Source organism: Lissotriton vulgaris, chromosome 1_1, assembly GCF_964263255.1.
Source record: "Lissotriton vulgaris chromosome 1_1, aLisVul1.2, whole genome shotgun sequence".
In the NCBI taxonomy this organism is placed as follows: Eukaryota; Metazoa; Chordata; class Amphibia; order Caudata; family Salamandridae; genus Lissotriton; species Lissotriton vulgaris.
In genome coordinates this window covers 472,471,447-472,494,689 of record NC_141685.1, presented here as the reverse complement: position 1 = coordinate 472,494,689, position 23,243 = coordinate 472,471,447, and the positions used below count along the sequence as shown (strand labels likewise).

The following is a 23,243-nucleotide window of genomic DNA, read 5'->3' as shown; positions in this document are numbered from 1 at the left end:
GCGGCTGCTGCTACCTTTGATGTAGATAACCTCTGTGCTATCTGACAGGTCCTACAAAAGTTAAGAGATGCTTAATCAAACATCGGCTGGCTTCCAAGAGTAAGAGATCATGTTCAAGACAAAGTTGTGTTTAAAAAAAGGAGTTTGGTCCATCCTACAGTGTTACTATCCCGGCCCTTGGCTTACAGGGTGCAAGAAATGTGATCCTGCCACCGCTTCCTGCTTCTAAGGACAAATGCTTGGTCTCCATTGAACATGTCAAACTACACAATGTGGCAAATTCTACATAGTATGCCACGAGGTTCAAGTTCAAAAGACCTTTATTCGAATTTGATAAAATTCATAAAAGTACCGAACACAGCAAAGCACATATATACATATAATACAAAACAGTTATATAAATAGCATTCCATAATAACAAAGTAGTTCATACAGTGATTAAGCAGTAAATTTCATTATCTTATAAAGTTTTTGCAGTAGTATCTTTATGACTGATTCTGATTTCAGGGACTTTCCATAGTCTTACGTGCACGTATGGCTAGTCTTAAAAAAGTGCTAGTGCGAAATGTCAGTTCATCAGTGTCCAAAGTGAGCAACAACATATAGGATTCCTGAAGTGTGAGAGGTCTAAATTTTCTAAAATATGGGGTTAAAAGCCATTTAGTATATCTCACATAAAATTTACAGAAAAACAGAAAGTGCAAATCATCTTGAGTGCTTATACCATCACAAGGGCAGGGGGTAAGATCTATGTGATGTTGGTGCCCCAAAGGAAAAGACAGCAAAAATTTCACAGTTCCTGCCCTTAGACGAAACAATAAAGATCGCTCCCAATTTGACATAGGGAGTGAGAGGTAGGGTGGCATGATTTGCATACATAGACCATTTCCAATGTATTTCTTGACCCCTGATTTCTGTGATTCACTTCCAAGCCGTTCATTACGGTAAAGTGCATAAAGTGCCTTTTGGACCTCAAATTGATCCTTTAATTCGATAGCCGTTGGCTCAGTAAACAAAATACCTCTACCAATTTCATTAAATGTTTTAAAAACTTCTTTAAACCAGGGGATCTGCATGCCATTTTCACAATTAAGGCAGTCCTTAATGATGTTTTGCGTAAGGACAGCAGCCTCATTCCTCCAGATTCTAATCCAGAAGAGAGCTGGTCTTGCTTTAATAAAGTCACTTATGAAGGGGAGGTTGAGTTCATTATGGCAGATAAAATTAGAAGAGGAGATCGGTGCACCCAGCAATTTTCTGCAGAAACGGTTTTCCTCTCTTTGGATGCTAATACTGCTGACCGATCCCCAAACTTCGGCTCCATACGTGGCAACAGGAGAACACTGTAGTTTAAAAATTTTAGCGATAGCCTTTGTGGCGCCGATTTTCTTTGGGCGGGGGAGACTCAGGACAGAATTGTTGGCTTTCGAGAACTTGCTCGTGGCATGGGCCACATGCCCACTCCACGAGCCGTTCGCAGCGAAAACCAACCCCAGATAAGGAAACTTATGGACAGATTCTAGTTTATCTGTTCCAATTCGAATTGTGCTGAGTTTTCCTTTTGCCCGGCCCACAGGACATAATAAAAGACTTTTTAAAATTAACTTTCAGATCCAGTCCCTCCTTAAAATTTACAAAACTATGTACGAGCAGACGTAGAGCGTTAGGTGTACGTGCCATAAGGACAGCGTCGTCTGCATATAAAAGCACGGGTAGGGGGTTACCTAAAATAATTGGGACATCAGGGGTAGCTTTCTTTAGACAATTGGACAAACCGTTGATATAAATGATAAACAGCAGGGGTGCTAAAACGCACCCCTGTCTCACCCCCCTCCCTATCTCAATGGCTCCCGATACCTCTCCGCCCATCCCAATACGTACCCGTGCTTTCAGGTCAGTATGGAGATAGGCTAAGAATCTAACAAGAGTGGCATCAAGACCTTTTGACAGGAGAGTTAACCAAAGCTTGGATCTATTCACAAGATCGAATGCGGATGAAAGATCCATAAAAGCTAGGTAAGCAGGGGATGAGCGAGCAATGCAGTATTTGTCGATTATCAATTTTAAATTTAAGCATTGCTCGACTGTTCCTACCCTGCTCCTGAACCCCATCTGGCAGGGATCTAAAAAGTCAGAATCAGACGCCCATTCCAGTACCCTATTATAAATTATTCGTCCTAGTATTTTTAGAGTGTTATCCAGGAGGGAAATGGGACGATAATTTGCTGGGTCTGATCTGTCTCCCTTTTTATAAATGGGAACGATGATACTAGTAGCCCAGGTGGCAGGCATGGCTACTTGTGGGAGACTGTTAAAGATGTTTAGGAGTATTGGTGTCCAAAGTGCAGCATTAAATTTAATAATATCGATAGGGAAGCCGTCCGGTCCGGGCGCCTTGTTACCTAGGCTCTCTTTAATGGCTTTCCTGACTTCTAGGTCCGAGATCTCTAAGCCTTCTATTTGGTCCATATTGGGGAGAAGTTGCTCATCAGAGGGGGCGGCGTAAATATTAGAAAAATGGGTCTCCCAGGCAGCACTGGTTATATTGCAGCTAGTTTGTGTAAGCATTTTGCCCATTTCCGTCGTTCACCTGACAGCCGACCAAAATGGTGCGCTGCCACCCAGATTGGCGCTGATGACCAGCTTATCCCAGTGTTCGGAGAGCAAGTTTGCCTTCCTTTTCGATATTTTGTCTTTGTAGTTTTTCCTGGCAGCTCGAACTACATCTTTACATCTGGGTTTGGCGGAGAGGGCCTTTCTTAACTCTCTATTGGCCACGGAGCAAGATGTATCAAACCACCGTGGCTCTTTGTGTTCAGAAGGGAGTGGGACTGACAGGAGAATTTTTATGTTTGAGCATAAAGCTTCAAAGTCTGTGATCAATTTTTCATTATTTGTGCTTGGGGAGGAGAGGCATTTCAGTAAATCGGGATGTGCCTCCTGAATCGTGTCTATAATGGCCCCACAGTCAATTCCCCTCCATTTAAGGCGAAGGCCGTCAATTGAGGGTGTAATATCCCTTGCCCCGTTTAAATTCATAAAAATCGGACTGGGTGCGAAATTAAAAATAGCTAACAATGGGTTGTGATCACTGAAAGACGTTTGCACCACAGAAGATTTAATTAAACAATCTGTTAACAGAGGTGATGTAAATATGTAATCGATAATTGAACCGTTATCCCTGCCCTTAAACGTGGGGGCATAGGGAAAATTCATATCATACCCTACACTCATTACATCAACAAGATTAAAATCAGAAAGTATGCTGATCAGTTCCAAACCCCTGCGGTCATTACAGTAATCAAGATTAGTAGATCCATAGTTCTCTGTAAGTTTCACATTAAAATCACCCCCAATCAGAATGCTAGTCTTGGTGTCTACTGACAGGGAACAATCAATCGTGTTTAAAACCTTAGATAATGCAACAAAGTTTTTGTTCGGTACACCATAAAAAGCATTATTATAAAAATTAATTAAATAAATTGTGGTCTTTGATTTCAGTTTATATTCCAGAATTTGAATATTGGGATTGGCAAGGTTATCTAGCTTCAGATCACTAATTGTACCGCCGGCCAAAATTCTGATCCCCATAAAAAGACCACCCACTGCTCGGCCAAAGCTAGGTTTTACTGATGTCAGGCTGAAGCAGTGGTAGCCTTCAATATACAGATTATCAACAGCCCAAGTTTCTTGGAACATAAGTATGTCTGCATTATTAATTAGTTCAATCCAGGCAGGGTCCGAGAGCTTAGATTCTAAACCTGCAACATTCCAGCTTAGAATTGATAGGCCATGTTTGAGCCCGTGTTTGACGAATGTACTCCCAGTATTCCCATTGTCATAGTTGAGTGGTTCGTTAGAAATGGCCGGGATACTATCCGACAATATAATTTCTGTAACAGCAGTTTTAACATGGTGCAATACAGCTGGAGTTGTGGCACCGTCTAAGTTACAGGCTTTTGCATCGTTGCACATTTCTTTATTGGGGGATATACTCAGTCAATCCTGTTCGTCTAAAGATGATAAATAATCGAACCGATTGAAAGTAGGAATATTGTACATTGGCCTAACTTCAGTCATCTGTGCAAACTGGAACGGGTTAGGGATTGGGTAAGGCCTATCCCTGTAATTACTCTGAGGCATAGTTGGGGCTTGAAAGAGCTGCGGAGGGTTGGGGGTTAGGATTGGCATTGGGGGTTGTGGATGCCAGTTACGGTTGTTGGAGTAGGCGGCATTTGGGTTCTGATTCTGGACAAAAAGGGGTGATTTAATCCTTGCTCCAAAATTCGTATCCTGATGAGAATTAGTGGGGAAATTAGTGGGGAAATTAGCTGTGGCTTGTTCGGGGGGTATCAGGTGTCGGTAGAAATATCCTAAGGGAAGGAGCGTGGTGTTAAATTCCCAGGGCGATGGTAAAGGGGCATTGGCTAGTGTTTTCTCTGCCCATTGTGGATTTCTAAAGCTTATGGTGACACAGTCACCCTCAAATTTTTTCCTAAGTGGTCCAATCCAACCCACTCGCTGTGTGTTAATAATCTCCCTTGCACCATCAATAGGGTAATTGCAGTTAGCAATTAGCCAGTGCAAGGTTTTGTTTTTAAGTGATGTGGGATTTTCATCCTGATCCTTTCTTAATTTGGTGACATTTACTAACACTAGTACATATGCACCGCATTCCGGTGGAAGGTTAATGCGGGCAGGAACTTGTCTAGGTGTTTTTGGAATGGGTTGGGTCGAGATAGGGTTGCTTGTTGAAGTTGCAGGATGACCTGTGGTGCTCACATTTGGAGGTTTAGTATTAGTGATGGTATTGGTGCCAGGGTCCTTCCTTTTGTCTGTGGGTGCGCTATTGGTGTGCGATGTTGCTGCTTTTTGTTTAGTAGTTGGACCATTGGCCAGTGCGACAGGTGCAACTTTGTGTGCGTTATTTGGGATAGTTGGAGGTGCTTGTGGAATATTTGTTTTGGAGCCTGCTATTTTGGTGGTGTTGCTGTTATTTGTACTTGTTGCAGGACATTCCTTTAGGAAATTCTTAGGAGGGCTAGTCAATTCAGCTAGTTGTTTTTCTATTCGAGTAAGCCTATTTTCGATGGGGGATAAATAAATGCTTAATAGTTCCCCCAGTCTTTCCAGCAGAGGGTCGTATGCCTTGTCTGTGTTATCATTAGTATCCATTGTTCTACCCTGCTGAACCATTTCACTTTCATCCCCCTGAGATATTACCGTAACCCTGGTCGTGTTGTGGTTAGGAACAGAATTGGTATTTTTCCCAGATTTCCTTTGTGCCCGGCCATATTTCCTGACCATGGTGACCCGGGGCTTTGGTGCATGTGACTTCTGTTTTTGAACTGCCCCCTCTCGCCTACCTCTCACTTGCCTGGTGTTATCAGCAGATGTTACTTTGGGAGAGGGGTTAATGGGTAGATCAGGGGTTTTTTCCACGTCTGTGCTAATATCAGTGTCTGAATCTAACAGGGGAATGGAGGCTGAAAGGTTAACCTCGCTGGGGATGGTGTGAATGTCAGCACATACGTCAAGTAGGGGTCTGATGTTATTAGGCATAGCTTGTGCAGGTGTAGTGGCGGTGGCAATAAGGCCAAGTGAGGAACGTTTGGCATGCGCCAGATCTTGTGATACCCTGCGTTCTAAAAGGCTAATGCCCTGATTGATGGCATCATTGGCCTTAGTTATAAAAAGGTCAATGGGGCCAGTCACAGTGGCAGCTGTTCTGCTGCGGGTGCCCCTTGGAGACATGCTGACAGTTGCTTACCCTTATTCTACGATATGGGTTGCGACGCGGAACAACAGACACAATTGTCAATGACACCTAGCAAAAAGGCAGATAGTCCCAACAGTGTTTTCTGTAACCCCAGTGCCCGAATGAAAGTTGCCCAATGGGCCAAAGGAAAGTACCTTATAGAAATGACGATAGGGGGTGGCCCCGTCCCGTCCTCCTCGTGCCTCTGAGGGCCACAGAGGGCCCGCCCTTTGCCCGGGCTTAGCCCGGCGCGGCTCCGCGCGCGCTCCCGCAACGCGGGAGGGGCAGCTGTTACTTGTGCGCCTCCTGGCGCGGAAAACCGGGAAAGCAGGAAGTCGGCGTCCCAGGGGGATCCTGGGAAGTGTAGTTTCCCTCTCGGCGGCCGCGTTTAACCTGCGGCGGCGGGGATCTCTACACGCTATGGTCCGGTGCTCTGCTCCGCTGTGCAGAGGGTTTCCCCAGGTTCAGTTAAGCCCCGCTCCACCGGAGGGGCAGCTGTTACTTATGCGCCTCCTGGCGCGGAAAACCGGGAAAGCAGGAAGTCGGCGTCCCAGGGGATCCTGGGAAGTGTAGTTTCCCTCTCGGCGGCCGCGTTTAACCTGCGGCGGCGGGGATCTCTACACGCTATGGTCCGGTGCTCTGCTCCGCTGTGCAGAGGGTTTCCCCAGGTTCAGTTAAGCCCCGCTCCACCGGAGGGGCAGCTGTTACTTATGCGCCTCCTGGCGCGGAAAACCGGGAAAGCAGGAAGTCGGCGTCCCAGGGGATCCTGGGAAGTGTAGTTTCCCTCTCGGCGGCCGCGTTTAACCTGCGGCGGCGGGGATCTCTACACGCTATGGTCCGGTGCTCTGCTCCGCTGTGCAGAGGGTTTCCCCAGGTTCAGTTATGCCACGAGGTGTTTGCGCTCCTCCACAAGACTTGCTTTTGCAGCCCGTGAGCACCACCAATGTTGATTCTTCTTGGCTAGGGATGAAGGGGTTGAGGCTGTGTCCTCCACCAAACACATGACTGAAAGAATAGTTGTTTCTACTATTGAGTCTTCCTCAGCTGATGTTATCCACCATTGGTGAATCCCTCTGTGTTGAATTTTCCAAATCCTACTGCAGAATCACAGCCCCCAGTATTTCAACTTAGTACCTATATGGATCAACACAATTTTTCTTCCCAAAGTTTTTCTGGTTTGCAGCTGCCTCCATCAAGGATTTGTGTTTTTCTTTCATGGCTGAAACACACTTATCAGGGGTATGGAATTCCTATAGCCCAACGCCTGGGACATATTGTTCAGGGTCGATGGCAACAAGTTTTCACGTTTAGTTTGTCCTTGGTACAAGTAGACCCAAACCCCCTGCAGCACAAACTATTTGGCTGCCATTATGGAGCAGGGAATGTAATTGTCTGCAGTTGAGGTAATACTTGTGTTCATATGTGAATGCTGTTCAAACTTATAAGTATGGTTCATTAATGCAAAGCCTTTATTACTAGGTTGATTGCACTAAATAAATGTTGCAAGCTGAGACTGCGGCACTGGCAGTGGTTCCAGTAAAAAGGAAAAGGAAATTAAAGTGTAAACGTTTTCTAAATTTAATATGAGGCTACGTATAATGCTCCCAGAATGCTCTATGATTAGATGCAAATATTTGGAGAAGCTTGAAAGCAAGACTGATGATTTGTTGCTTTCAAAATAAAATGTTAACACAAAAATGCAAATAGGAAAAAAGTGTTTTGCTAAACTATTGTGGAATGTTAGGTACCATTTCTTAAAAGCATCATTTAATAAAAGGTAAAGATGCATGTTATGATTTCCAAAAATATTCATAATGGAAAAACTTATGTAAGCTGTTTCAGCAAGATTCTGAGAAACATGAAAATAAAAAAGAATAGGCAAAGCCAATAGGTCTGACATTGGTGGTCAGTCTTTTGGTTTTGTCAAAGCGTGCCTTCTTTTAACATGGCTTTTGTAAAACTTTATGGTTGTGGGAGCTGTCACTCCCTCGCCCTTGTAACAAACATTGGCAAACAGCAAGAATATTTTTTTGTCTCAAAAAGCACACATTGCTACAGTAGTTCCTGGCACTCAACAAAACTACTTCGCGTCCTGAGATGCTCCAAACGATAGAGCAGAATGCTGGCACTCGCAGCTGATAGATATCGAATTTTAATAAAAACAAACGGTCTTGGTTAACGCCACACCTATAGTTAAAGGCCCAATTCTGAAACAAACTCATACAAACACCCCCCGTTATATGTATAATACATGAATTCACAAGAATATTAAGAATTATACTAGGAAATCGTACTCCTAGAAAATCTTTGTGAACTGTATTTTAGCAGTAGCAATTATGTGTATGCAGATTTGCTCTTGCAAAAATCTTGGAGCGTGTACAAGTCCACTTTCCATCCAACCTCTTTTTTTTTTCAACCCAGGAAAAAGTTTTACTTCTGCCCTTGTCAGGAACAAATTTCCAACCTTTCTCAGTATGGGAAAAGATTAGAGAAAAGTTGGTGAAAGCCTGTAAAACATGCAAGTTAGTAGGTTTGCACAGAATGGAAAGGGTGTTGTAACCCTGGAACTCTTACTGCATTATTCAGCCCCAATATGTATATCTACAGAAAGGAGGCAAAATAAGGAATTTTTTTTTTGTAGAGCATGGGTGAAGGTTTTAAAAAGGGAACAGAAGTTGGGTGTCATTGGCGTAAGACACCAGGGTAAACCCAAAAGACCTCACCAAGTCGGCCAGGGGGGCCACATACACATTAAATAATGTGGGGCTTAGGCATGAGCCCTGCGGCACACCCCTGGTGAGCTCCCTAGAGATGGATTTATGGGAGCCCAGCCTGACTTCTTGGGAGCGACAGGAAAGGAAGCTTTCCATCCAGGACAGAGCTACTCCTCCCAGCCCTACATCCCTAAGACGGCCGAGAAGCACTTCATGAGACACCGTATCGAAGGCAGCGGATAAATCCAACAACACCAGAATCATGGACCCCCCATCATCTAGTGTCATCCTGATGTTATTGGACACTGCAAGTAGGGCCGATTCGGTGCTGTGATTTGGCCTGAACCCAGATTGTGACGGGTCCAGGCCTTCCGCTGCCTCGATATAGTTAGATAAATGGGTGTTTACGTGCTTTTCTGTCATCTTACCGATGTACGGTAGGAGGGAGATGGGCCGGAGGTTAGAAAGATCCGTCCAGGGGGAGGCAGCCTTCTTCCTGATAGGGTTTACAACCGCAATCTTCCACTCCCTAGGGACTTGTCCCTTTTGCCAGTGAAGTATTCATTACTGACTGAATGGAGGGTCCCAAGATGGAAATCAAAGGGGGCACCATTTTTGCAGGGAGGAGATCATTGGGAGAGCAGGTTTTCATGTGATTGATGAGGAGTGGGAGATCTGAATCACTGACTGGTGGGATGGTAAGGAAGGAATTTTTATTTTGTATTGATGGATCATGTAAAGGAGGAGACAAAGTTCCTCCTACGTTTTGCGAGGCCACAATTTTGTTGTAGATAAGATTAATTTTGTCCTCGAAGAACCTAGAAATCTCATCACAAAGTGTTTGTGAGGCATCATCAGGGCTTTCACTAGCTATGGGTTTTACAAAGCTTTGCAAAATTTTAAATAATTCCCTCGGGTTGTTACCTGCCTCAGCAAGTTGAAGGGAGAGATAATTTTTCCTAGCCAGCTTTATATGTTTATAATAATTTGACTGAGCCTCTAGAAAAATTTCCCTTTCCTTTCCATTTTTGGATTTCCTCCATGTTTTTTCTAGTCGCCTACATTTCTGTTTTTCTTTCCGGAGATGTATGGTATACCATTTTTCTTGTTTAGTAGGAGGATACTGCTTGTGGAGTTTTAAGGGTGCCAAAGTGTCAATGGCTGATTTAAGAGATTTATTACATTTTTCTAGTGCTAAATCAGCCAAATCTTCGTCTGTGAATAATGGTTGTTGCCAATATTCGCGCAAATTTGTTTCAGCTATTTTGTGCCATTGGCGACGAAAAATTGGCGGGGGTGGTATCCTGTACTGTCGTTTGGTTGGTCCAACCAAATAGAAATCAATTAAGAAGTGGTCTGTCCAATGGACTTCCTTAGCGGGCAGGCATCTAATTCTAGTACAATTGGAGAAAATGGAATCCAAAGTATGACCACCTACATGCGTGGCACCACTATTTATTGCTTTTAGTTCAAGATTGGACAAATCCGCAATTAACTGAGTTGTTTCTGGGTGTTTGGGATTATCCATATGTATATTAAAATCCCCAATAAGAAGAAAATCCTCTTTTGCCCTGATATGAGAGGCCAGTAATTCCAAAAGAGACAGAGCAAAAGCTGGATTGGGGCATGGTGGGCGGTATACCAATGCACCTTTCCATGTAATGTTACTGGCTAAACTAATTTTAAAGAACATAATTTCTAGTAAAGGAGTCAGCTTCTGTCCTAGAATTGCAACCTTAAAAACATCTTTAAATATAATGGCCCAGACTGACCCAATTTTTAGATTGGCCACCGGTTTTACGGTTCTGTTCTACCCCACCCCACTGACGCACAAGCCCTGATGAAGGTGCAGCCATAAGATCTGGCCAAGCACCGAAACGCGCGTCACAAGGTCGTGGTTTCTTCGGATCCGTGAATTTGATCTGGGTCTCCGGCCTTGTGCCAAGAAGTCCCCCCTGGGTCCCTAAATGCCTTACTCTGTCTATTTGATCATAATGATGTTTTATGAACTGTGTTTCGTGTGTTGAGTTGTGTGAATGTGAAAGGAGTCATAAGTGAGGAGAAAGGATGATGTTGGATGACTGCTGAGAGGGTGAGGTGGGGTTGTTAGGAAACCTTGTGAAATATGAAATGTTATAAACTGTATTGTTATTTAAATCTTTTATGCATTATGAAGTGAAAACAAGAATAAAAATATCTATTTTTCTATTTGTAGTTTGATCAATCGTGTGGCCTGATTGTGCTTTTTGGTGAGCTCAATGCTGTTTAACTTGAACCCTTTGGAATCCTTGTGAGCCACTAATTATCATTTTCCAGGGCAGACTCTTTATATTTTTGTTGCGCTTATCTTTCCCCTGCTGTCTGCCCTGCACTCATTACAGGGGGCCTCTCAACTCATTGGCCTTAGAAACGATGACCTCGCAACATTTGTGGGAAGCACACAAGTGTAAACACTTGTGGCTATGTATCAATACATCTTAATCGCCAACGCAACAGAGCGATCTTTTAGAAATCAATGGTTTTTACAATCTAGATTGTGTACACAAATTAAGAGTACTGGGAGGCAGGACCAAAAAGAATTTTTTTATTCATGTATTCAATTAATAGCATGAATTAACAATCACTGTCAAAGCCAACTGGTCTGTCCTTGGCAGACTAGTGTGATGGTAATTCTGTTTTTTTCTTGCAAGCATTAGCTACACAAATAGAAAAAAACACATGCATCAACATAAAGATTGCGGCCTTATGCTACAATGAAAATGTTCAAATACTTTTATTTTTTTTAAACTCTGAAGTGGCCATTTTACTAGTAATGCTTTACATAACAAGCCATGCATTTGTTCCATGCATTTTATTATTTGTGAAGTAGAAAAGAATAAATCACCACCGAATGGAGCACTCAAACTAAAGTCTGCTACAAAGTTACAGTGTCACTCAAACACTTTACAACTGTAACTTTAAAAAAGAGACATACACTAAACCACCGTTTAACAGAGTACCCGAATTGCAGACAAAATAAATAGGTAGTTGTTAAAGTTAATATTCAAAAATAACCAAAATAAAATCAGAAATTAACCTGGTGTGCCACCGAAGAGAAGAAACTATCTTCAGTGTATGGAGGCAAGTTGCACAGGCTTTGTGAAGTCACTCCCAAGTGACTGAATTCAATGGGCGAAGTGGGTTGACCCATTGTCTTATGATGTGGTGGGTGGAAGCAAAATGTGAATGACAATTTAACAAACCAATGGATAAAATTAATGACACGATTTCAGGAAATTGAACTTGCTATGTCACATTAACGGTACTTGGTCAGTCATTTCCAGAGATCAAAACATCAAAGTACATAAGGTTCAGAACAGCTGCCAATAATGACTTCTACTAACAACTGGTCCAACCCATCTCCATCCTCAGCTGCGTATAATTGCAAACAAGGAGGTGACTGAAATGTTTTACATTTCATGTTACTCAGTACTAAGTGCCAGCAGGCAAGGAGGCTTTACCGTTGCCCTCTTTTCAAGAAATATGCAGGGGTGTGGAATTTAATAAAATATTTACTTGTCCATGGGACGAGTTTCTTGAAAAAATCTACTTGTCCTGTAAAAAAAAAAGCATGTGTTCCTTTGATGCCATGTAGTGCAGTGGTAAATTATGGCAGCAATCTCATTACATTAGAGCTCTGATAATAGCCTCTCTGATTATGCCAGGGCTAATGCTGTAGGCGGGCTTGAATACCAGAAATTTCCTTATTTTGCCTCCTTTCTGCAGATATACGTACTGGAGCTGAAGAAAGCAGTATGCAAGAGTTCCAGGGTTGGAATGTCCTTTCAAGTCTGTGCAAACCTACTAACCTACATGTTTTAAGGGCTTCCACCAGCTCTTCTCTAATCTTTTCCCATACTTAGAAGGGTTGGAAATGTGTTCAGGACAAGGGCAGAACTAAAACTTCTTCCAGGGTTGGAAAAAGAGGTTGGATGGAAAGTGGATTTGTAAATACTCAACAGATTTTCGCAAGAGCAAATCTGCATACACATATTTCCTACTGCTAAAATACACTTCACAAATATTTTCTAGTAGTCGGATTTCCTGGTCTACTTCTTCAAATTCTTGTGAATTCATTAAAAACATAATTTTGCACTAATGCTAAGACATAACAGGGGTGCACTCAGCCGCGGCCCATGCAGTTAAGAGCGGTGGAACGGAGTGGCTGGGATTTCAACAAACGATGACAAGGGAAAATTAAATAAATCATTCATTTTCCCATGTCATCATCAGTCGAAATCCCCCCCCCCCCCAACGCCACCCTTCTTACCTGTAAGGGCCGCAGCTGGGTGCACTTGTGGGAGTTCTTTCAGAATTGGGCCCCTAATTATAGGTGTGGCATTAGCCAATACCTTTTGTTTTTATTATAATTCAATCTCCATCTATCAGCTGGCTACCTTGTGAGTGCCAGCATTCTGCTCTTTCACATGAAGCAGATCACAACACAAAGTAGTGTTGCTGAGTGCCAGGAACTACTGTGGCAATGCATGCTTTTTAAGACCAAAAAATATTCTTGCTTTTTGCCAAGGTTTGTTACAATTGCGAGGGAGCAACTGCTCCCACAACCATAAGTTTTACAAAGCCATGTCAAAACAAGGCACGCTTTGACAAAACCTAAAGACTGACCACCAATGTCAGACTTTTTGGCTTTGCCTATTCTTGTTTATTTTTTAGGTTTCTTATTATCTTGTTGAAACTGCTTACATTGATTTTTCCATTATGTGTATTTTTGGAAATACTATCATGCATCTTCACATTTTATTAAATGATGCTTTTAAGAAATGGTACCTAAAATTCCACAGCAGTTAAGCAAAACGTTTTTTCCCTATTTGCATTGTTTTGTGAGCATTTTATTTTGAAAGCAAATAATCATCAGTCTTGCTTTCAAGCTTCTGCAAATATTTGCATCTAATTAGAAAGTAGTTTGGGAGTATTATACATAGCCTCATATTAAACTTTGGAAACATTTACATATTTTTTTAGGTCTCGCTGAGTCAGCGCGCATGCACTACTCGGAGAGCATTTAGTAGCTGCTTTAAGAAGTGCTACCAAAGCGGCGACCAGCTTCTTAGAACGCGCACAGGCACGCGCGATGTGCACAGCACTTTTTCACATTGCGCGCACACCACTGGCGTCACCACTCGCTGTTTTTTTATTTTTGTACACAACACAACTTCCGGCCGGGTCGCGCGGCCAATGCTTGTTTAAATCGCTTTTCTGCAAATTAATTGTGTAGTGACAGCGAGACTCAAGTCGTTAAGGTTTTTTGAAGTCACAGAATTTGTTTCTCTACCAGCCTCCGATGCAGCCATTTAGCTGGCAGATATGCAGTCCTTGCCGCTAACTGATGCACGCCACCCAGAGCACTTTACGTTACATATTACACCCTAGTGCAGACGAATCTTTGCATCTCGGACATAGTGTGAGCACTTGACCCACATTGTCCCGGAAATGGGAGGTGCTTTGTCCTTGTGTTTATTAGATTTAAACATTAGGTGACAATGTAGTTCCATGGCCTCCTTGTAAGTTGAGACTAGAATTTCCACAAGTAGGAGCATTGTTATACATTTGAAGCCTTCTAGAGCTCTTCATTCTATTTTAGTTTAGAAGGCATTTTTCACCCAAAGCAGGGAAAGTGTCCTATTTGATTTGGAAAAATATCTGATGTGTTAATCGATCGTGTCAAACCCTCAATTTGCCACCCGGACAATTGGGAGACTACATATTCTATTGTTAATATGCTTATTTTTAATTTTCATGATGCTCCCTATTCCCACACAAAGAAATGACTGTATGAGGCAGGGACTACTGTGACAGCAATGTGTTCTTTTTGAGACCAAAAATAAGCCATTTTGCTTTTAGCCAATGTTTTTATTTTTATATTGGGGATGTCCTGGCAGCTCCCCTAACAATAACATTTTACAAAAACCATGACAAAACAAAACAGGCATTGGCACAGCAAAAGGGCAGGCAGCTAATGTCAGACCAATTGGCTTTATCAGTGCTTTTTAAGGTTTTGCCTAGACAGTGGATGCACTGTCCATTCAAGAATTTTGTTTACAAACAGTGGGCCTACAGCCTTCCCACAGCTTACCATTTGTTAGCTTAGGCGTCCGTCTCATTTACTCCATTCCTGTTTACCAAGGCATGCATGGGTATTGTAATCTTCTTTTGTTTATCGCTCCCCTGGATCATGAGCCAATACTTGTATCAATCAGTGCGCCCATTTTTGTAGCTACTTTTTTGTATTCAAGAACTATATAGGAGCTCTTGTGTTTTCAGTCCAGCCACAATATCCCGGTCTATTTAGCTTCTATTCGCATCCACCTGTCCCCTCTACCTTGTACTCTGCCCCACTGCACTCCACTCTACACCACTGCACTCTACCCGGCTCTACACAATGCCTCTATGCTACTGCAAGCCACTGTAGAACATGCCACTACACTCTATTCTGCTGCACGTCACTCTAGTCCATGGGTCCTCACAAACTTTCTCTTGGGGGCCAAATTTACAGTGTGGTTTGTGTCCGAGGGCCGCATCGGTGGGGGCGGGGTCAGTGGGAGAGGAGGCGGGGCTAAAGTAACAAAAAAAACTGTGACCATGAGGTTGAACACAGGTCCCTTGCAGCGGACGCCTTCGTCCACTGAGCCACCAGACCCAGCATACACATATCTCTCTCTCTCTAGCTCTCAGTCTCCCTCCCTCTCTCTATCTCTCTCCCTCTCTCTCACTCACTCTGACTGTCTCACTCCCTTTAACTCCCTTTTCCTCTCTCTCCCAGTCTCCCTCACTCTGTCTCCCTCTCTCCTTACGTCTCCCTATGTCTCCCTCTCTCTCCTTCAGTCTCCCTCACTCTCTCTCCCTCACTCTGTCTGTCTCCCTCACTCTGTCTGCCTCCCTCTGTCTCCGTCCCTCTCCCTTTCTGTATCCCTCTCTCTTCCTTTTTCTGTCTCCCTCTGTCTGCCTGCCCTTGTCTGTCTGTCTCCCTCCCTCTGTCTGTCTGTCTCCCTCCCTCCCTCTCCCTTTCTGTCTCTCTTTCTCCCTCCCTCCTTCCCTCCCTCCCTCTCCCTCAGTCTACCTCCCTTTCCCTCCCTCCATCTCCCTTGGTCTCCCTCCCTCTCCCTCTGTCTCCCTCCCTCTACCTCCCTCTGTCACCGTCTGTCATCTCACCGTGCCTGTGTGTGCCCGGGCTGAGACAGCTTACCAGGCACACACACACACAGCCCACACATTAGCACCTGAGCACTTCACAGGTCTTTAAAAGACCATTTGAATGTTAATGAGGCTTAGATGTACATGGCTGCGGTCGCGGGCCCCCACAGAGCAGCAGAGTTTATCAGAGTTGCGTTCCTGCAACCGGCAGTTTTGCAGACTCTTACATTTTTTTTTTTTTTAAACACAGGTACAATGTCTGCAAGGTCTGCGGGCCGCCAAGGAAGGCTTGCCAGGCCCGCGGGCCGTACTATGAGTACCTGTGCTCTAGTCTATCCCACTCCACTCTGTTGTGCAACATGCACAAATGACATTGGCAAAGCTAATAGCTCTCGCATAGGCGAAACCTATTGGCTTTGCCAAAGCTTGTTTTATTTGAGTGCCTCTGCAGCTAAACAAACTCCAACAGAAATTCATCACAGCTTTAAGGAGCATCTCTTATGGCGCTGAAAATTTACAGGGTGCAGTGTTGTTTCTGTGTGCAAAGGGATAATCAAAGAAGAAAAGTTGTTATAGATGGAGCTCGAGAGTCAAATCTTAATCATTAATGATTCTTAAGTTATTAATGAGAACGAGTAAACCGGTGTAGCCACCTCTTAAATGACAATCTATGCTAGGAATGCAAATAAATGTTACACAATTTGAACTGCAGTATGGTTCGCCGAGTGCCCGAGGAGATCGTGTTTAGTACTCATTACAGGGCAAAGAGCAGTGTGGGCACAGCAAGTGCTGAGTGAGCTCGTATCACCGAAACCCTGCTGCTGAGGAATGCGTGAGGTGTGACCATCTGCAGCCAGAGTGGAGGGGGGGAGGGGAGTGAAACCGGAGCACCCACTGCAGGAGCGCATTCACGCCCACCGTGCATCCCTTTCAAGGCGCACAAGAGCCCATGATTTCACATAACTTACTGATCTACACACCAATTCAACCAATGTTTTGTGTAGTTTTATATAGCTCGAACACGACCCGAAGGTATTGGAGCGTTTTCCATGAGCAATGGTTACATCAAATAAGGTCACTTTCTTTTCTTCTTTGAGGGTGGGGGTATTTTTGGGGATGCATTGAGTTTTAAGGCATTGAGTTTTAAGTGATTTACCCAAAACCAGAGGACGCCAAGACTCTAACCTGCTGAGCCATTTTCAAGGTCGGCAGGGGAGGTAGAGGATATGTTCCTTCTTAGTTTAACACTTTTTTTGCAGTTCTATATAGTGCGAACTCGACCCGCAGGTATCGGAGTGCCTTTACATGAGCACCAGTTATATTACACAAGGTCCTATTCATTTTTGGTAGTCACGGGGAGATTAAGTAATTTGAACAGAAACACAGGATGTTGAGCCGTTGCCGAGACTCGAACCCGATTCCCCAGTTTCAAAGTCGGCAGCTCTGGTTACGCCACATCCTTAGTTTAAATGTATTTATATGTTCAACTAATTAATGGTGAAAATTATAGTGTTGTTTTTACGAGGAATTTTAGTTATCACTCTGGGGCATCTCACAAAGGAGCATGCTGTTTGGAAGCATTTTATGAAAGGGAAGGGAGGGCTTAGTTGGCACACAACTGTAACACGCGCGCGCTGCCAACCTCTTTGCTTGCAGGCAGCTCACAAAACGCTGTAAACTCACACGTTGCATTTTTCTGGTGCGACTCCAGAATGGTCCCCAACACCCCCCACCCCCACCGGCAGGCCCCTCAGTCAGCGGGTGTTGACTCACATTGACTAGCACGCAGTGCAGGTCCGCCCCGGGCTCCTCTGTGCCGGACCCGCCCAGGATGGCCTCCAGCCGACCCACGTTGCCCACTCGCAGGATGTTGATGTCATTCTCGCAACAGAAGGCCTGGATCAGGGTGAAGTGTATTTGCAGAGCCACGTCTTGGTCATGTTCTTCGTCAGCAGCCAGCAAACAAAGCACCACGTTATCGGGATCCCTGGAAAGGGGAGAAAGGAGTTTATTTTTAGAACCTCTGACGTACGTCCAAGGCTCCTCAAACAACGGCAATAAACGTACTTTACTGAGAAAAAAGCAGTGCTTGCGTGCGTGCACCTGGCAGGAAGCTTTGCCCAGCCTCCCGGTGTTTTAGAAAGCACGCTAACTGCCAAAGCGGACTTGCTCCTCCGGGAGAGGTGAAGGGAGTGTCTCTGAGGCACTTGGGTCGGACTAGCCCCGTTATGCAAGTTAGTGCCTCTAGGAGGTCGGTAAGGATTGGGCAGTGTCACTCACCTCACCTGGTAAGCAGCACGTGGAAGCATGGGAAATGCCTAGCTATGCTACGGCTGAACCAGTCCGAGACAAAAGTTTCAACTTTTCCTATTACATTGCTTAACATGTGATAGACTGTTTCCATCCTGACCTTGCAGAGGTCCATGCCTGTCCCACAAAATCTGTCTGGGCTATCAATAACTCCACATTGAGCACTATATGTTTTCTACAGAATTGCATGGCAAAATCACAAGTCCATCATCTCTACCTGGCATGCGACTGAAAAGCAACCGTATCCGGTGCTTATCAAATGTCCCTAAAGACCACTTGAGATTCCACAGTTTTTCTGACACATTGGCCTTCGAGGCACATGCCTTCCCGGAAACCAGCCAATGTTGTCATTGTTCGTTTGTCTTGTCACTGATTTTTTTCCAACCCCGTCCAACCACCTGAGGCTTCTGCCTCTATGAAAACCTCGCAGTGTCCGCAAAGCCCGCCTATATAGTCAAAATACTGAATGAGAGACATGGCCCTGGGACATACAGAGCCCTACAAGCACAAAACACAAAGTCAGACTGGTGCCAATTTATTTAGGACACACCCAGAAAAATATAAAGAAAAAAAATATGCTAACACTAACCGCCAAGTTATGTATGGGGATAATACCTTTTGAAGGAAACGTGTTTGTTTGGTGTATATGTATTCTAGGGTTTTTTTTCTGCTAGCCCTACTGAATGCACATCTGTACTTAAAGAGAATCAAAACTGTTCCCCTGTTCAAAACTCAAACTCACAGAAACAATATGATGGTATGGATCATTTAAGCAGACTGATAACATGCTGTGCACAAACGGTGCCTGTCAATGCTCCCATGTTTCCAGAATCTTTCCAAAGTTAACGTTAACAAATAAATGAATACATAAGGATGTGTTAACTGTCAACCTAAATGGCTGTCCTTTAACAGATTTCACCGGAGATCAGGAAATCATTCTACAGATCCTTTGTAGTTTCCAAAAAGTGTTCTCTCTATTGTAGTGTCTGAGTTAAATCCGAGGGAGTGGCCAACTCTACCTCAACAGAAAGGAAAGTAATTCATTTGGGATTCAACCCGAACCACAGCTTGATATTTGCCCACACACACACCTTACCTTATGTCATTTCCAACATTAGCAGGTTAAAAAGGACATATAATACTAGCACTGCCATGATGTATATTTTTTCATGCTGTATCTGAAAACAGGTATGTGTCACTAATGACATAAAGCAAACTCTAGTAAATTGTAGGAGGTAATAAGCTGCCCAGGTTTAACCCCAGGCCATGCATGTGGGGAGGGTGACTGATAACAAGTCCACTAAAGAGGGATGGAAATCTGTAGAAAAGCACAAAAAACGCACAAAAACTGGTTCTAGTACATACACATTCAACACTTTGGCAGCCTCCAGAACTCCAACGGTGATGTTCCTCTGCACTACAGCTTTGCTGAGAACTTCTTCCAAGGCATTTCCCACCACTTCCATCCTGTCAGAACAAAGAAAAGGATTAACATACAAGAGAGTGTATTTTGTGCAGGCATTGCTGTACTGCATTTAATGTCCTACAAGCCTACACTCTGCCCTAGAGACGTTATGACTAGATATCTGTATGGGTATGCAAGGAAAACAAGTTAAGCGTAAGTGCTACGTTCTTGGCATTGGTGATAACTAAAAACTGCTTCTAGGATGGCAAGGCCCTGCTTTGGAGAACGAAAATCTGCATTGTGGATAAAAGGAGTATACACAGCGCTGTTGGTACTGGGACTAAACACTTTACATCTGGAATAGCAGGATTTAAATTCACAAAAAAACTCAGCTTCTGGGATCTACGGATCAATCATCATTCATCATTGGGGATAGCTGGCCTAAACACTGCACAATGATTACCGAGACTGCAAAACCTGCATCGGGGATACCAGAATTAAACACGCCTCTGCACTTGGCACACCATAACTAATAAATCTGCTTCAAGGATTACGAGGACTAAAAATTCTGCAGTAGAAATACCGCCACAAAACACAAATAAACTGCAACGAAAAGGGGGGTGGGGGGCTTGAAAGTCTCATTCAAGCGCTAAACTTTGCTTTGAAACATATAGGATTAAAAAAACAGTTAAACAGGTGCTAAATACTCTACTTATATAAACAGCGCTTGAAAGGTAACTTTAAAAATGCGGGTATTCTGTTATCCCGGAACACCTGTTTGCAACTGAGAAGTTTCAGTAGTCTTCCATAAAAAATAATGCAACAGTGCAGTCTCCCTTAAAACAACTTAAGTGGTGCAGGTACTTAGTAACCATCCATATAAAGCAAGGTACATAACAGAACCATTATCTGTGCTAAAATCTAACCATTTGTTAACAAGCGAAACATTAAAGCCCCGTTGTGTATGCCGAGATCATATCTTGCCATCAGTGCGAGGTCACAGCTAAATGTTGTTTTTCAGTTACTGGAGCTAAATACTCTCAATATAGGCAGAAGATGTTAAAACAAATAATTATAATAACCAATGTTGATTCCGAGGCTTAACATCTCTCCAATGACGGTTCGAACATCGATTATAAAACAGAACGGCAATACTCTTGTGCAGCCCAAGCAGATTCCGGCTTCGCAGCATTGAACAGGTCGGGTGCACGAACTTTACGAAGACTGGGCATGCCCCAGGCATGACCTCTGTTGGTAGGCGGGACATGCTTTACGTGCTCACGCACTACATGACGACTTTTCCCAGAAATGCAGTCTGCGCAGAGGAAATTGGCCACGGCATCGACTGCTAAATACAGTGTCCAAGTCTTACCTGTGAAGAGTGGGGTTCGGCATACATGCACTTGCAAAGCTATTCGCACCGTTCCCTCCAACCCGAGTGCATCGGCCCGTGCCATGTCACATCACACCACTAACTTAATTTCTCCACACATTATAGATATTGTAATACATGCGTCACCCTCTTGTCATCCTTAGTTCTTGCATTCTACAGTAAGTAGATGCAAACAAAGCTACCATAAAAACCCAGGAATCCTTTTGCACAGTATGCCCTTAGCAGACCCTATATCAATACATGCACAATGTGACCTCAGAATCCTACATAGCGGCTGCTAAATGTGCACCTTCACTCAGTGAATGCGGTGTTAATCAGTCGACATAAAGCGTGCTCTGATTGCCGGCCAGATTCTGCACACAGTGCCCCCTCACACAACCCATCACGTGAGAGTCAATGCACCCACACAACCCTATATCAGGAGGGGGTCAATGCTGGAGCGGGATCCGCATAGTAATACAATTTCCGCACAGACGTGGGGCTGCTCTGTGTGCACTCATGGCTCAGGGGACTGTGTGCACCCACTATAGTTCTGTGCACACGATATATTCACAGCCACGGGTGCACACAGGCTCCTCAGAGGAATGGGTGCACGCAGGTTCCTCAGAGGCATGGGCTCACAAACTGCAGAGAGGTATGGGTGCACAAAGGGTCCTCAGAACCATCAAGGGTCCTCAGAACCATCAAGGGTGCACACACACACTCCTCAGAACTATAGTGGGTGCACACGGTCCTCTCGGAGCAACGGTTGCACACAGTCCCCTCAGAGACATGGGGGCATACTGTTCCCTCACAGCCTTGGATGCACAAATCCTCCTCAAAGCCTTGGATGGACACAGACTTCTCAGAGGCATGGGTGAACAGTCCCCTCAGAGTCATGAGTGCACACAGTCTCCTCAGAGACATGGGTGCATACAGTTCCCTCACAGCCAAGGATGCACACAGTCCCCTCAGAGTCAAAGGTGCATACAGTCCCTTGGCAGCTGTGGATGCATACCGTCCTCTCACAGCTTCGGATGTACATAACCTCCCCCTCACCACACGATCTCCTCAGAGCCCTGGATGCACTTATTCCCCTCACAGTCCTGGGTGCACAGTCTCCTCGCAGTCCTGGGTGCACAAGTCCGCTCACAGCCTTGAATTCACACATTCTCCATTCCTCAATTTGGTGCACACAGCCCCCTCAGAGGTACGCGAGCACAAAGGCTCTCTTGTAGCCTTAGATCCACGATCGCTTCCAACTCCCGGGTGCCCTTCCTCGCTGCTCTTTTTGATGCACAATGTATCCCTCAGAGTTGTGCATCAGTCAAACGCTTTGATCAGGACTTACCTCCCCATGGCTTGCTCCGCTGTCAGCTCCTCTAGAGTCATGCTCCGCATCGGGGCTCTGCACTCCACCGGTTCTTCTTCAGGTGCACTGAATGGATGACACGACCCGGAGGAGGCGGCAGCAGCAGAGCAGACTGAGTCAGCGGCGCCTCCTCCCTCAGCACTACCCAGTGCCTACCTCAAAGTGCATCGTTGTGCTCCTACCGGCAGAAACAACCAACTGCCGCCTGCCGTATTTACATACCGACATTCCATTGGCTGCTGCAAAGTAGGCTTTCAATTTCACCCTCCGACTGTTCGGAGGGTGAAAGCTTAGTGACAGGGCTTAGAGAGCCGCCGCTACGTCAGCTGGCCAACGCCAATTAATTATGTGGCCATCTTGAAATAGATGCACTTGTCTGTCAAAATATCATCAACATTTGATAATCAGCCGAATACTTTGATAGTAGCATGCATTTTTTATGCATTTACTTAGAAGGGCAAGGTTTAGAAAGCCTTGCTATACTTTAAATTGTAATTTAAGTTCTCATGTGCAAAACCATGTATTTGGAATTATGCAATTAACTTAAAATTCGTTTTTTGTCATGAGGCCTTTGCTTTGTGCTTCAGCGAGTACTTACAAGCCCGCTAACGTTTTACTAGAGGGACCAAACACTGCTTCCGGTTTTGTTAGTAGGGTGAAATACTGTTGAAAACGTCGTCCCCTTTCTGTTTCGACGTGGCAGATGAGGTGTGCGGAGCATTAACAAAGCCAGCCATTTCCTCCCGCCCCTTTTCTCCCAATGCCGGGATGTTACTAATATGAACGTTGTTTCGATGGCAGTTGTGGTAGAGAGGCAAAGTTTTTTTTTACATATCTTAAGAGCGAGTTTTTCGTTTGTCGAGTGATAAAGCGCAGACTGATCGACTTCCTAAGAAGTGACGAGTATGTAAATTGCATTAAAAACGACAGGCAACGGTAGCTTTTTGATTCGAACCGATTGGAACGCTAAGAGCGTGGCATATGTGACGCGCTAGAGGAAGGCTATGACGCTTTTGGAGAAGCTCGCGCAGCTCTTGTGGCTGCAGGAGAGAAAGCTGAAAGCTTGGCGGGGGCATTCGAAGCCCCCTGACCCCAATAGATCTTCCCAGGCGGGCGAGAGG

General features: G+C 44.5%; 1 protein-coding gene across 1 annotated transcript in view; it reads right to left on the bottom strand.

The window, feature by feature from the left end:
- The window catches only part of GADD45A (growth arrest and DNA damage inducible alpha), a 72,007-nt gene extending 49,608 nt beyond the window's left edge, over nt 1–22,399 (bottom strand). Inside the window, exons 1-3 of the mRNA XM_086953843.1 lie at nt 22,102–22,399; nt 19,339–19,440; nt 17,437–17,650 (exon numbers count right to left, since the gene is read on the bottom strand). Of these exons, the coding sequence (XP_086809969.1) occupies nt 17,437–17,650; nt 19,339–19,440; nt 22,102–22,151 (366 nt within the window). The 5' untranslated portion in view covers nt 22,152–22,399. The remainder of the gene's footprint in view (nt 1–17,436; nt 17,651–19,338; nt 19,441–22,101) is intronic.
- Nucleotides 22,400–23,243: the final 844 nt, after the last annotated feature.